Source organism: Xiphias gladius, chromosome 22, assembly GCF_016859285.1.
Source record: "Xiphias gladius isolate SHS-SW01 ecotype Sanya breed wild chromosome 22, ASM1685928v1, whole genome shotgun sequence".
NCBI classification, from domain to species: Eukaryota; Metazoa; Chordata; class Actinopteri; order Istiophoriformes; family Xiphiidae; genus Xiphias; species Xiphias gladius.
Window position 1 is genome coordinate 3,616,647 of NC_053421.1, and position 13,688 is coordinate 3,630,334.

General features: G+C 37.8%; 1 protein-coding gene across 3 annotated transcripts in view; it reads right to left on the reverse strand.

Annotated features, from left to right (window-relative positions):
* ascc3 (activating signal cointegrator 1 complex subunit 3) overlaps window positions 1-5,259 on the reverse strand; it is a 163,444-nt gene extending 158,185 nt beyond the window's left edge. The window contains exons 1-2 of one of the 3 annotated variants that reach the window (XM_040116968.1): window positions 5,178-5,259; window positions 4,215-4,341 (exon numbers count right to left, since the gene is read on the reverse strand). In XM_040116968.1, coding sequence (XP_039972902.1) covers window positions 4,215-4,304 — 90 coding nt within the window. In that variant the 5' untranslated portion in view covers window positions 4,305-4,341; window positions 5,178-5,259. Of the gene's footprint in view, window positions 1-4,214; window positions 4,354-5,160 lie in introns of all 3 variants that reach the window. The other 2 variants (XM_040116969.1, XM_040116967.1) reach the window with 2 other exon arrangements.
* Between the last annotated feature and the right edge of the window lie 8,429 nt (window positions 5,260-13,688).

A 13,688-nucleotide genomic window follows, 5' to 3' on the forward strand; every position in this document is an offset into this window, starting at 1 on the left:
GTCCAAGAGGCCAGTCACATATAAAAAGTTGTTGAGTTGAATTGAAACAGCTTTCTTAATAATTTTCGAAATAAAGGAGAATCAGACATGGGTCTGTGATTATTAATACTGAAGGATCCAAGCTGCCTTCCTTTAGAAGGGGCTTACCAACTGTAGTTTTCAGTTTTTTTGTAAAAAGCTGGTTGGCAGCGTATCAAAACAGCAGGTGGAAGATTTAAGATTCATCACTACACCTCCTGGCGTTTTAGTATTGATAGCATTGAATGTTGACAGCAAAATTGTTTCTGTGGAGCTACAACTGTGGTCTGGTACCATTCTTTGACATGGAGGAAATAATGGCCAGTCCAATTTTTTCACAAAAAAACAAAACACCACTTATTGAGCGAAAGGAAGTCTGGGACTAACCATGTCGGGGGATAGTTAACTTCTTGACAGTGGTAAACAAGTCACGAGAATTGCTAAAATTACTGTTGATGATGTTAAGAGAAAAAGGGCTGGATATTGCGACTGATCTCCAGATTCGATTCTATTTCAAATCACAAAGTCCAGAATGTACTCATTTCAATTTGATTCAATTTGATTTTTGATGATTCATTTGAATCAATGTTGCATAAAGCACTTTTCAGAATTTATCCTGAAACTTACATTTCTTGTACTTTACACAAATGAGCAACACTGTTTTTTTCCTTGAATATAAAATTCTGCAAAGAGCACATTATAGACATCTATATTTATATTTTTTTAGGTGTAAATGTGCAGAACAGCTGAGCAAGGATAAGGAAAAAAAACTGCACCACTTACAAGGGCATCATCATTATGCATATAATAAAAAATAAATGCTATCCCATACAATCTCACATGGACTGCTAGTAGTAGAGCCTTCAACAAAGTACAGCACATCCACTGTAATTATCACTTTGAGCACAGACAGAGCAGAAACTGAAAGTCTGCTCACTAAATCATTTGCGCTGTTTTTGTTTGTGACTTCAGGCTGAAATCTATTGAAAGCTGCTAGGTAGCATTAGCTATCCAGAAGGGACAACCTGAATAAAGTAGAATCCACACACTGTACAGTTGACTCCCACGACTTCACGTCTTGTAGCCAAAAATAATATCTCTTTGAAAAACACAAATCAATAGCTCAAATTAGTATGCAGTCTTTTTTCAGGCTGTTCCTCTTGTAGATGAGATCTCTGGATTTGGTAAATGATAGCCAGAGTAAGCTAACCATCCTGAGTCACGACAGTCCCGTGAACTGAAGCGGGTCCTCACAGACTGTAATTTTTCATGTCACACTGTATGAGACTGTCGTGGCTCCAGGCAGCTTATATTTAGCTATCATCTAAGTTACTTTATAACTTAAAATAACTTTTGTGCACATTGTAATAATGCAATTTCCACAAAGCAGACATTTTACGCATCAAACAGCCCTAACTGAACCACTCAGAACAAATTACCTCTGTACACACATATCATTTAGCACGTTTGTACATGTTTACTGAGAAAAGGCACAAATGCAAAGATCAATATTGGATTACTCAAATAAAAATAGTCAGTAATCAGACAGTTGATTTTTTCATCCAGCCTTATTGTCGAGTCTTGTTTATTCAGAGCTGTAAATACAAAGCCTCTCTTTAGGATGTCGTAGTGAATCTGAATCCATTTATATCTAGGCAATGTGAGACATTTTATCCATTTACGCATAGCTTTGCTGCATTCTCTTTTCTGACTTGTGACAACTGGGGTGTTTTCCACAGTCTTGTCAGTTTGCCAGAGATGGTTTTTACCTTTTCAGAAGCAATGGCATCAATTAACAGCAATAGAGTTATGTATCAATCATTATGAAAAATATATTGTGATAATATTTTTGGCCATATGGCATAAAACCTAATATTGAGTAGTTAAAACTAGTTCCACTAGTTCAGTTTTAGTAACAGCTGATAGAGGTGGCAGACTGTTGGCTTTGGATATAAAATGCATCAAGTTATTATGCCAACAATAATTTAGAGAAAAATAAAATCACAAACAGGTGGGCAGAGTAATCTTGTCATGAATCCCTGCAGCTGATAATAAATCTGGTATTGACACCGTTTTGTACGATTCAAGCTTTATATTCACTGCAGGCATCTAATTAGTTTTTTTTTTTTTTTTTTTTTTGCTAGACATCTGGCAAACATATTTAGTGTCTGGTATATTTTGATGGCCAACAGCAGGAATTTCATACATACCAACATTAATAGTATGAAATTTATATAGCATGACATTCTGTGCTCTTAACTTGTGCTGCCCGTTGATGGGCTGGGAAACACTCCAGTCAATTCTCACTTCCTGCAATAACTAATAGTTTTGTGTTAATACCTCTCCTAGGTGCCATTAGCCACGTAAATTCCATGTGTCATGCAGTTAACTATAGAGCCGACAAATTATCTATCTATCAGTATCTAACAAATGGTGGCGTGGCATAAAAAGTTTTGGACATGCGAGAACAAGTGTCACATACAACTGTACAGTTTTCCAGCAAATTGTCATGACATTGTGGCAATGCGTCTTATGCCCCGGAACCGCGCGCACAAAACATCACTCTCAATCATTCTCACAGTGGACTCTAATCCCACACACTGACACTACAGCCTCTGTTTATCACACCAACAACTGTCTACATCTGTGTTTTAGGATATTCCATCTATCCAAAATGGAAACATTTGGATTTTTTTTTTTGGGGGGGGGTGTGTCATCAAAGATAAAATATTTCCGTTATACAACTAACATGCAACATCCCATTACTTGCTTGCTCAGAGTTGGTAGAAAAAACATCCTGCCATGGTTGATGCCAAAGAGGGAATCCTCCAGTGAGTGTCAAAGCAGCACACATTTCTTTCTCTGGTAGAATATTTAGTGTGGGAAAACATGCGGACTTGATTCATCTGACTTTTGATATAATGGATATTAACAATTTAGCTTTTGTGAATTTGATCACACATTAAAGAGGCATTCCACCAACTTACACATAAAGGTCAGTTTACTTGTGATACTACCAAGCCTGTGAATAGTTGTATAATTTCTTTGGCTCTAGAAGTGGTTTGTCTGGTCTGACAAAATAATCAACTACTACTACTATCCTACTAATTGTGTTTAACTAATTTACTAACAACTGATTAGTTAGATTTTAGCCAGCACCACCAGATAAACATTAGTTACCACATTAACATCAATGCCTGTGTATATTTGCATAGTTTCTGCATCAATGAGGTGTGGTGCCAGAGCCATCTCCTGTGTATAGTGTTAATTTAATCATCAGTATGTGCCAACACATTCTAACAGCAGAATCCCATTTACTTTCCTCTTTGTTCTGTTCATTTGCTGCAGTAAGCTAATGATAATGAGTGAAAATCCCTTCTTTCATGTGTTGTAAAACAAATGTCTTTTAATGTGAAGACAATGTTCAGCCTTTTATAAATATCAAAAACACTAAACTAGCAATGAGTTCAGATTTGTTACCAGAAAACGGTTTTTGAACATCACATTGATGAAACAGATTGTTTAAGGATAACGCCAGCAATATTCTAGAGTTTTCTTATTATCAGTTCCCACGAAAGTCCAAAACCAACGATGAATGCATCCTGCTAATGAGTACTGTGTGTGTGTATTCAAAACCTGATACTGTATATCTTATTCCTCTGTGCCAAAGAGACCCATTGTTGTCCAAAAACTATTAAAAACACATCAATGAGCTACACTGTTGGACCGGGTGGTGTGTTCCTTCATTACCATGAACACATAGTACACTGTAGTTTATTTTAACTCAGGCACACAAACAACATTGACTGTACTTGATGGTCACCAGGGGGTTTAAGGGGCCAATATACTCTGTCGAACAGTCAACTAGCAAACAATTCCTGTCATGTATTTCTAAGAGACTGACATGAATAATTTCAAAATTTATATTCTATTTGAATAAACCCACATAAAGGTGAATGTAATAACAGTTTTATGCACCTTTGGTTCCTTCATTGAGTTCCTACCGTAAAATTTAATTTCAGTTTCAGCACCACTTCCAGTGGCTGTTCAGTCGTGGAACATATAGTATAATTCAGAAACACAGTGATGCTGCGAAGCTGCTTAATATGCTGTTTTAGTTTCCTTTTTTTACACTTCTGAAATTCGATGCTCTATTGCGACAATACTATTTTCCAGTCATCAGTAGTTGGCCTCACCTTCAGATCATGGGGGTATTCAGTGAAGTCCTCCTTTTTGCTGACATGGGAGAAGGAGCGCAGCGCACCTGTGAGCCGTGGAGGAGACATTGTTCCCTGACGGCCTCAGTCATACACTGGTTCTTTACTGTTTATGTGACTAACACAAAGAGAGATAAAAATAGTTAACTTTCATGACAGTATGGTCTCTATTGATAGGCATGGCCACAACGCTACAGCAGGTGTCTAATGTCTATCTAGGTACACGCCGAACCCCAAGCAGAAAAGCTGTCAGTTTAAAGTTGCCTTTCTAAATTAGAATCCCACACATAAAGTAGAACATTATTAACAAATTTAACACGTCATTAGGGTCTTTTGGTTTATTCGGCATAATAATGAACCCCAACGAAACACCTAAAAGCCATTAAATCTTTAACTGTAATCTGTATCTGAAGTGAAGTAACGTTAGCTATATTGGTTGGAGAGTAACTGGGGTACCTGTGATAAATGTCAAATTATTAGGGAAATTAAGACTGCTTGGTCTATAGGGTGTACGCTGATTTGAAGACTGGATGCTATCAATTCGTCCAATACCCGAAACTGCCTTTAAACGTAATTAATACGATGATAAAATCATGCTGATGTCAAACCAGGTGTTTTTGACGACCCTAACGTTATTCCTTGCAGACAGAGGAGTGGGGCACGCGCCTGAGTCAACGTTTTATGTTTGACTTTTTCGTACGACACGAAACGAAATGTTGTCTTACGCCACTTTTACTTTAAAACACTAAACACTACAATATTAAAGATACTCAATAACACTGTGTAAGAGTCTGTGGCGTTAGCTAATGTTAGCTTGTCAACCTAACTGCCACATCCCCAGCCGTATTAGCTTTAGCGCTGTGAAGAACTGTCAATATTAAACGAACTGCGACAAGTCAGAGTCAATTAGAAACGTAAAACTTCCCGTTTTAATAGCTGTACCTTCCAAAGCGCCCTGTAGGATGAAGTGTCAGGCGCGTGTGAGTGGGCCTACCGGCAGATGTCAACAGAAGTTACGTGAACGCTAGAAAATATGGGTATTGTAGTTTCTACGACAAATACTTGATGTAGGGTAAGGCAAAAGGACTACGTTTCCCACTAAACACAGGGGATTTCTACGTCATACAGTGTTCGCTTTTAACCTACACCGGCGTATACCTAAACCGTAGGCGAAGTCAGTGCTCGAATTAAAGCGGGCCACGCCGCTGCTTGCTGGAGTCGAAAAAGCGGCGACTAAAAATGGTCTTGTGTGGAAGTCTGTTGCCGTGTTGTGGAGTTGTTCGCTGCCACCATGGTCCTATTACCACAGCTATAATACGCCTAACGCCAGCCACGAGCCGGGTCGCCCCGAAAAAAATTACGAGCGCAACCACAGAAACTTTGGCTTTATGAAAAAACGAAACTTTTCGACTGAATCCAAATGGCAGGACTTCAACGCACCCGCAGAGCGCTGATGGCTGTCCAAATCCACAAATCATCCAGTCCACAAGGGGCCTCGAGCGGACTCTGTGATGACTTCCAGAGACCCCGCAATCCACAGACATATGGATGTCAAGATTAAAAACTAAATTAATAATGATAACAACAACAATAATAATAATAATGATAATGATGATATGTAACATTTTAAATTTTAAAGACTTTTTTTGCATACCTATACAATAAGTTCATTGATGTTGAAGGCTGAAGGTTTCATATTGCCCGTACAGAATGTGAACAGGTTGAATTATTTGGATATTATAATCTGTAGGTTTGATTTTGTCCATCTACTGTATGTGTGAGGATCCTCAGTTCTGGGTTTATTGTATATATTTGTATATAATATTGTGTTTGGAAGCTCATGTAAAGGCAAAATTTTTAGGCTACAATGTGGCAGAACTGCACATACTGTATCATACATAAGGTGCAACTATCAATACTGATAAGAACTGTTCACAAAAATACTCGGAAATGAGTTACAAGATCACAAACTTCAGTCCATCTTTAAATCCTGTCTCTTATTTCATTCCCTCATTGTCCTTTTTTTTTTTTTTTGCTTTATTTCTTTATTTCAGAGAATATGTACATTAAGTATGTAGACAAAGAACTTTCTATACCAGAGGTACATATACAAAGTTACAAGAGAGAGAGAAAAAAAATATTAGGAAAAGGTAATAAAAATTCAAAATAATGTATCATCCGTCTATAAGAAATTTATCAAACACACAATTAGTTTTAAGTGCCTTCTTACTCTTAAGGCATCTTACGTGGTGTCATCTTGATGCAGCTCTTGATTTTAAAAAAGTCCAAAATTATGTTTGGAGTCCGCCCGTCTCTTCTTATGGATGTGGAATTTTCCCAATAATAAAAGTAACTGCACAAAAAATAATATCTTTATCTTTGACATTACCTTCAATGCATTAAAAAAAAAACTTTTAAAAAAATTGTCTGTATCATGAAATTGAATTGTCAGCCCAGTTTTCCATCTTATACAATGCTGAACATCCACTCAAAACATTCTAGTATACATGTAGTCATAAAACAAATGACAGATTGTTTTTTCGTCCAGTTCAAGAATTCTTGATATCAGTTCTAAATCTCTCTAATGTCTTTTTTTGCTGGATACATTTGATGCAAAATTTTAAAGGAAACCTCTTTAAGTTTATAACTAAGGCAAAACGTGTCCCCTGCCAATTCATTTCTCCAAAAAGTGAAGCCCAAAGGGATTCTCCGGGGCCCAGAGCTGCAGCTTGTATGTAATTCCTGATGTATTTATTCAAGCACTTATTGTTGCTAATATCAACTTCTACAAGAAATATACCACTATTAAATGGGTCGATCATTGAACCTTCGATTGCGGAACCTCTAAGAAGCTTCAGCACACCCCTTGGCAAAGGATCATAAACCACTGCATATTCTCTTGGCGTAACTGGAAACCTGAATTTGCAGAGGAACTCATTATATGTTAGTAACTGCCCATCAGCATTAACAAGTTGTTTAATCAATACAATACCACTGTCAACCGATTTTTCCATAATATAGTGATTTATTTTTATATTGAATATTCTTGTTATTCCAAATTTAGTAATTAGTTGGTGATTAAATATGTTTGTAAATAAGTTTCCAGGGCAGCAGAGTTTGTTTATGAAAACTTGATAACTTTAAAGGTAACATCAATTTTGTAGTCCCACTTTAGTAGAAACTCCCCCTATTAAACTAATTACTGTACGTATTTGGGCAAGGTATTCCAAATGTTGTCTTTTTCTTTAATCAAATTATTGAACCAATTCACTTTGAAAGTATTATTTTACATTTCAAAACATATTACTTCCAGACCACCATTTTCTTTTCATGTTGCATAGGATATCTTTTCTCAAATAATGACATTTATTACTCCAAATGAAATTAAATAAAATCTATTCTAATTTTTTGTATATTTCATTAGTCATTTGCAATGATTAGGACACATACTGAAGATAGATCTGGACCTTCCCTTAATTTTAGATAGCAGAATTCTACCATTTAGTGAAATAATTTTTTTGTTATTTGTTCAACTACAGGGCTGAGTTTAAGTTGCTTCAAAATTTTTCATTTTTATCAGATATGCAACTGTGTACTTCACTCATATCATTCATTTTTTTAATAGGTCATATCCCTTAAGTGGCAATAGAAGAGATTTGCTCAAGTTCATTCTCAAACCTTACACAGCAGAAAATTCTTCAGTACATCTACAGCATTTGCTTTGGTCACCTCATGTCTGTTTTCTATTTATAACTTGGAACTGACCTTTTTTAATATGTACGGCCATAATTTGAGTAAAAAAAAGGAAGAAGAAGGGGCTAAGTGGACAACTTTGCCTTGTCCTTTCCCACGACAAATATCAAATCTAAGAGTTGTACCGTGTCCTAGTTTAACTGAGCTGTTGCATCTGTGATATAATGTTTTGAAAACTTTCAGGAATTGGTTCCTAATTCCAAAAAAATGTAATAACTTTAAACATAAATAGGTGGTTTCATTGTGTCAGCTGCTTCATAAAAAATTGGTTTAGGGATCAATTCAATAAGAACTTGTTGAAGAGTTGGCGGTAAATCTTCTTTTTGTGTGGCTTCTTTAAAGACGGCCATCAAAAATGCGTCTGTCTTAATAAAGACTTTACTAAATTCACTTAAAAGCAGGCTCGGCGCCAGGAGGAACTGACTGAGTGGACAGTGAAAATGGTGAGAGGGCAAATCATTGTATATCGTAAAACAGTAGGTTATCATCATGTTACGCCTACTTCAGCATTTTTTTCATCCTGCAGGTGGCAATATTGTGGCGTTTTGACTAAACAATTGCAAACAATTCACTGCAGATCTAACGGTAGGTTTAATGAAATTCATTGATTTCACCATGAAATAGTCTCTGAAAGGCTATGTAACAACAACATGAGACTACTGTTTCAAAATCAAATGATACATTTATTTGACAGCAGTGGTGAAGCCAGTATTAAGCATGAGTGTCCTCGCACAATTTTGTGAATCAAGCACTCGGAACGTTGGTCTACAAGATATAAAATAATAAAATTTATGAATGATTCTAACCACTGAGTCCAGAAGAACGGCCATACTTGCAGTTTTTTTTTTTTTAATGCCATTATATCGAGAGCACAAGTTAATTATTTTGTTATCTTGAGATAACAAAAATTGTTTTCTCTTGACAACAGGTTAATATATCTCGTTATCTCAAGAAAACAAGCTTCGTTATCTCAAGATAATGAAACAATTAATCCAGTGCTCAATTTGAGCCAGATCCTGCTAAAACAGGATCCGGGACCTCCACGGATTGGGACCGGCACCTATTTGATTGTAACCAGCACCTCATTTGTCACAATCAAAATCTGTAAATAAATTTTGTCCAATATTTAATGTTATATGTCCTGGCGTTCTTTTATTTCCCCTTGAAGTCACTCATAAATTGCTTGTTTGCCTATTTTGGATGCAGATCTAATTTAATTCTAACAGAGAGAGAGAGAGAGAGAGAGAGATGTCAATCACTCGGGTCACACAGTGACACCTGCTGCATTGTAATACTACTTAAATTGAGAGGAGGAAATCGATAGAGAGACAAAGAAATAACATCACTTAGTTCAGTTTCTAAGCCTGCTTTGCCTTCTGTGTTTGTAAATAGAACTTTCGGCCCCAATTCCACTTCCCCCCATTGTAGCAATCCACAGCTGTAGCAATCAGCCTCCCTCTGCTGATGAGAGATTTGAGTGATTATTGTGAATTCTTTGATTATTAAATGTAAGAAATAATGCTTTGTTTGTGATGACAGTTTTGTTTTTTGAGAGCTTTCACTTAGGCGCTCTCCAATGCACTCCAGGCATCGAGGATTTTCTGATGCATACCATGCATAGTCAGACTGGCCATCGGGCATACCATAAGCCTAACCCACAAATGCAAGTTTTTACCGGCCCTCTCTGTGTGTCTGTCATTCAGGGTAGGCCTGGGAGCATGCACATGTGCGTTCTGGGACTGGGCTCACTGGCCGATCACACCCAAGTTTCAATCCCTCTAATACTGCCACTTATCACTGTTTACTTTGTAGTTTTTCTTTCGGTGTATTTTAATCTCTTTCCCGTTTATAAATGCCTTTTCCCCCACGAAGTAGGCCTTGTCTCCTCACCTCCTGTCTGGCTCCACAGCTGGTCATAAACAGCTCAGCTGAAGTCAAATCTTTTTTGAAGAAGAGCCAGTTGTTCCTTAGGTAGTTGTTCTTCTCGGATCCTCTCCATAACATATCTCTGGCTGTTATATAAAGGATCCTGATGATTATTGGTCGTACTGACTGGTTGGATTCTCCATCCCCAGGTTTGCCAATGCTGTGGACAATATCTGTTGTAGTTACAACTATCTCGGACTCAGTGACGGGTAGCACTGCTCAAAAGATATCCTGAACTCATGATTGGGTGTTATCTTTTTCTTTTTCAGGAATGCCATATTGGCGGAGGTTATGTTGTCGGCTGTAATGATCAACTTCATTGACTTTTAGTTCCATCTCAGTGAATTTTTTCTGAAGTTGCTCACATTTTTCTTTTAGATTCATGTTCTGTTTTTTCAGTCCACAACTTCTTTATGATAGTTATCCAGTGATTTTATTTAGACTGTCTGTTTGACCTGTGTTGTAGTGGAAAGCCTTATTGTCTTGGCCTGTTCTCTCACACACATTCTTAATGACAGCTGTGACTATGGTGTTTTGTAGCTCAGAGAGCATGGGCTAATCATTCAAGGTTTTGCAGGGATGCGTTTTGTTTTTTTGGTTAAAAAAGCGTTTCAGAATACACAACGCATAGAACCTTGAGGTGAGGTGGACGGGCTACAACAGCAGAATACTACATCTGGTTCTGAATGGGTCGGTGAATCCAGGGGCCCAACCTGCCTTGTGTCAACAGTCAAGGCTGGTGGGGAATGTTTTCTTCAAGCACATTGGGCCCATTAATAGCAGTCAATCATGATGTGAATGCCACCAACTATCTGAGTATTCTTGCTGACCATGTGCATCCTTTTATGGCCTCAATTTACCATCTTCTAATGGCTACTTCCAAACATGATAAAGCTCCATGTCACAAAGCACAAGTCGTCTCCAACTGGTTGCATGAACACGACAGTGAGTTCAGTGAACTTCAGTGGCCTCCCCAGTCACCAGATCTGAATCCAGTAGAATATCTTTGGGATGTGGTAGAACAGGAGATTGGCAGCATGAATATGCAGCTGACAAATCTTCAGAAATGATGTGATGCAGCCATGTCAACATGAACCAGAATATCAAAGGAATGTTTCCAACATCTTGTGGAATCCAGGGAATGAAGAACTGAGACCTTGAGCTACACGCCAATGTCAGTGTGCTAATGTTTTCATAGTGACAATGATAACATGCTGATGTTTAACTGGTATAATGTTTGCTATGTTCACCTTCTTTGTTTAGCATATTAGCCTTCCCAACAGTTACTAGTTAGTAATTGTACTTTGTACACAAAGTACAATAGCTGATGGAAATGTCAAAAGTTTTGCAGGAAATCGATGAAATTTGAAGCAACGGTGGTAGTAGGGAAAAGTCAGGAACAACAAAATCAGGGGGCTTCATCTGGGGAACTGCAAAAAAAATAACACAGTAAATTGAAAGAAGAAAAGGGAGAAAAAGCAGTAAGGAAAACTAAAGCTCAGAAGTGATGAGATTTAACATCGTTCTCGTCCATCTCCATAAAAATCAAAAAATTAAAAGGACCACACCTCCTATAATGAAAAATAATTATATCCTTTCTACCTCTCTGTCACCACTCAAACAAATACATGCATGAATAAAAAATCAGCGTGGAATGTATGGAGCATATTCATGCTCCCCAGAGGATAAACCCTTTCCATTTTTGACTCTTCATAAGCTTTCCTCTATCATCATCTTTGACACAAAAATGTTACACAATATGGGTCCTATCTATTTTGCAAGCGCAACAACAAATGCAAAATGGTAGGTCTTGGGTGCACGGACTGCTAACCAGGCATTTCCAAGACCATCTGTTATTTTGGTTCATGTATGTGCAACAGCGCAAAGTGCAAAAGGCTGTGGAAAGTGAAATATAAACCAGAGAGTGTGGTGACTAACAAGTACACTCTCAGCCGGTCACGCCTCTTGTCTCATTTCTCTGAAACAGCTGTCAATCACAGGCATCACAACAGTTGCTTATCACATTATTATTTTAATGATAAAGATCGACACACAGCAAGACATAAGTAATTTTAAGAAGTTTTTAGTGAAGCTGTAAACATGATCACATCAATCTGACGGTACTTCTGTCATAATTCTACTGTAAATGGTTACATCATATCTTAAAATGTGAAACAGCACAATTTGCTTTGTATTGAAGATTTTTTTTTTTTTTTGAGTTGGAAAAGAGGCTTTGACGCAAAATTCCGAATAACAGCCCATGAGTCTAATGGGGCAGTCGTAGCTCAGCAGGTAGTGTGGGTCATCCATCACAGGATCACACAGTTGGTGATTGGTGTGTGTGTGTGTATGTGCATGTGTATTTGTGTGTGTGTGAATGAATGGCTGTGTGTAACGGCACTGTGCTCTGACGCAGCACTTCTCAAATCAAAGGCTGTAGATTTACCAACTTATCTGTCCTGCTGCCTTGAAATGAATGACTGCAGGGACTTAATGAACTGAAGAAGAAACTTTTCATACAGTTTAAAGCAGCTTTGGACAACAGATACTGTAAGTTCATTTATAGATAAATGCTTTCATTGAAAAAATGCTTTATTGATGTTTCTGCGTTAACAACATTAAATGTTGTTGTTTTATGCCACTTTAAACGCATCCACTGGATGAGGTTTAATTAAATGAATTTATTTACGATTTGAGCATTATTCTGTTGTTGCTGCGCATTTGCTCCAAGTATATAGTTTGCTCTTGTTGACAAAATCACCAGATTGGCAGCAGACTGAGGTTGCACCAGAAACAGCCATGGTTTAGTGCAAAGTCTCAGACCAAAATTCCACAAAAATACTAACAACTCACTTTGCACTGCTTCATCTGAATGAACCTACCAACCTCTGTGTTGGGCACAAAAATACCACATACACTGATCAGCCGTAACATTAAAAATAGTTACCAGTTTTAATATTTTGGCTGACTGGTGTAGACAGGAAAAGCCAATTTCAAGGTCAGGAAAATACAGTCAGAGTGCTGCTTGCACTGGTTTTCGTGCTGCCATAAAAACAGGGCCCTATCTCTCATTGTCTAACAGGCAGATTGTAATTAATTTTTATGAGCTCATTTACACTTCCAAAATGATGAACTCTTGATTAAATGATGCCCTGACCCTCCCTGTAGCACCATCCTCAGGACAAACCTTACATTTTTAGCCCCACTGCTTATAGGGCTGGAAGAATAGTAAAACAGTAAGTACGTTGTCTTTTCTGTCCAATATTTTCAAACTGAGGGAACCAATAAACATTGCAAATTCTAGGGGTCATTTGCTGGGCTTTAGACCTTCAGTCTTGTTTTCTATTGTTGTCATGCCTTTGTTCTCAGTCTGCTGAAAAGTCGGTATTGTTCTGTGCACAAGAACAGGGGGTAAATGTGTTTGAGACTCTCTGCTACATATTTTGACACACAGTGAAGTTAAAAGCAGCCTGCCATGTGCATTCAATCAGACTACCTTATTGTAATTCATAACTCACCTTCTGTAATTTCAGCCTATGAAGAAGGTGTCTCATCAGCTCTCTCACTTCATTTGCTTTATTCCTCTGCATGGTTTGTCCTCTTGGCCAGGTCTACATTAACACCCCACCAAAAAAAGTGCACACGCACACACACACACACACACACACACACACACACACACACACACACACACACACACACACACACACACACACACACACACACACACACACACACACAAAAACACCACTTCAAGAACTGTATGCATGGATG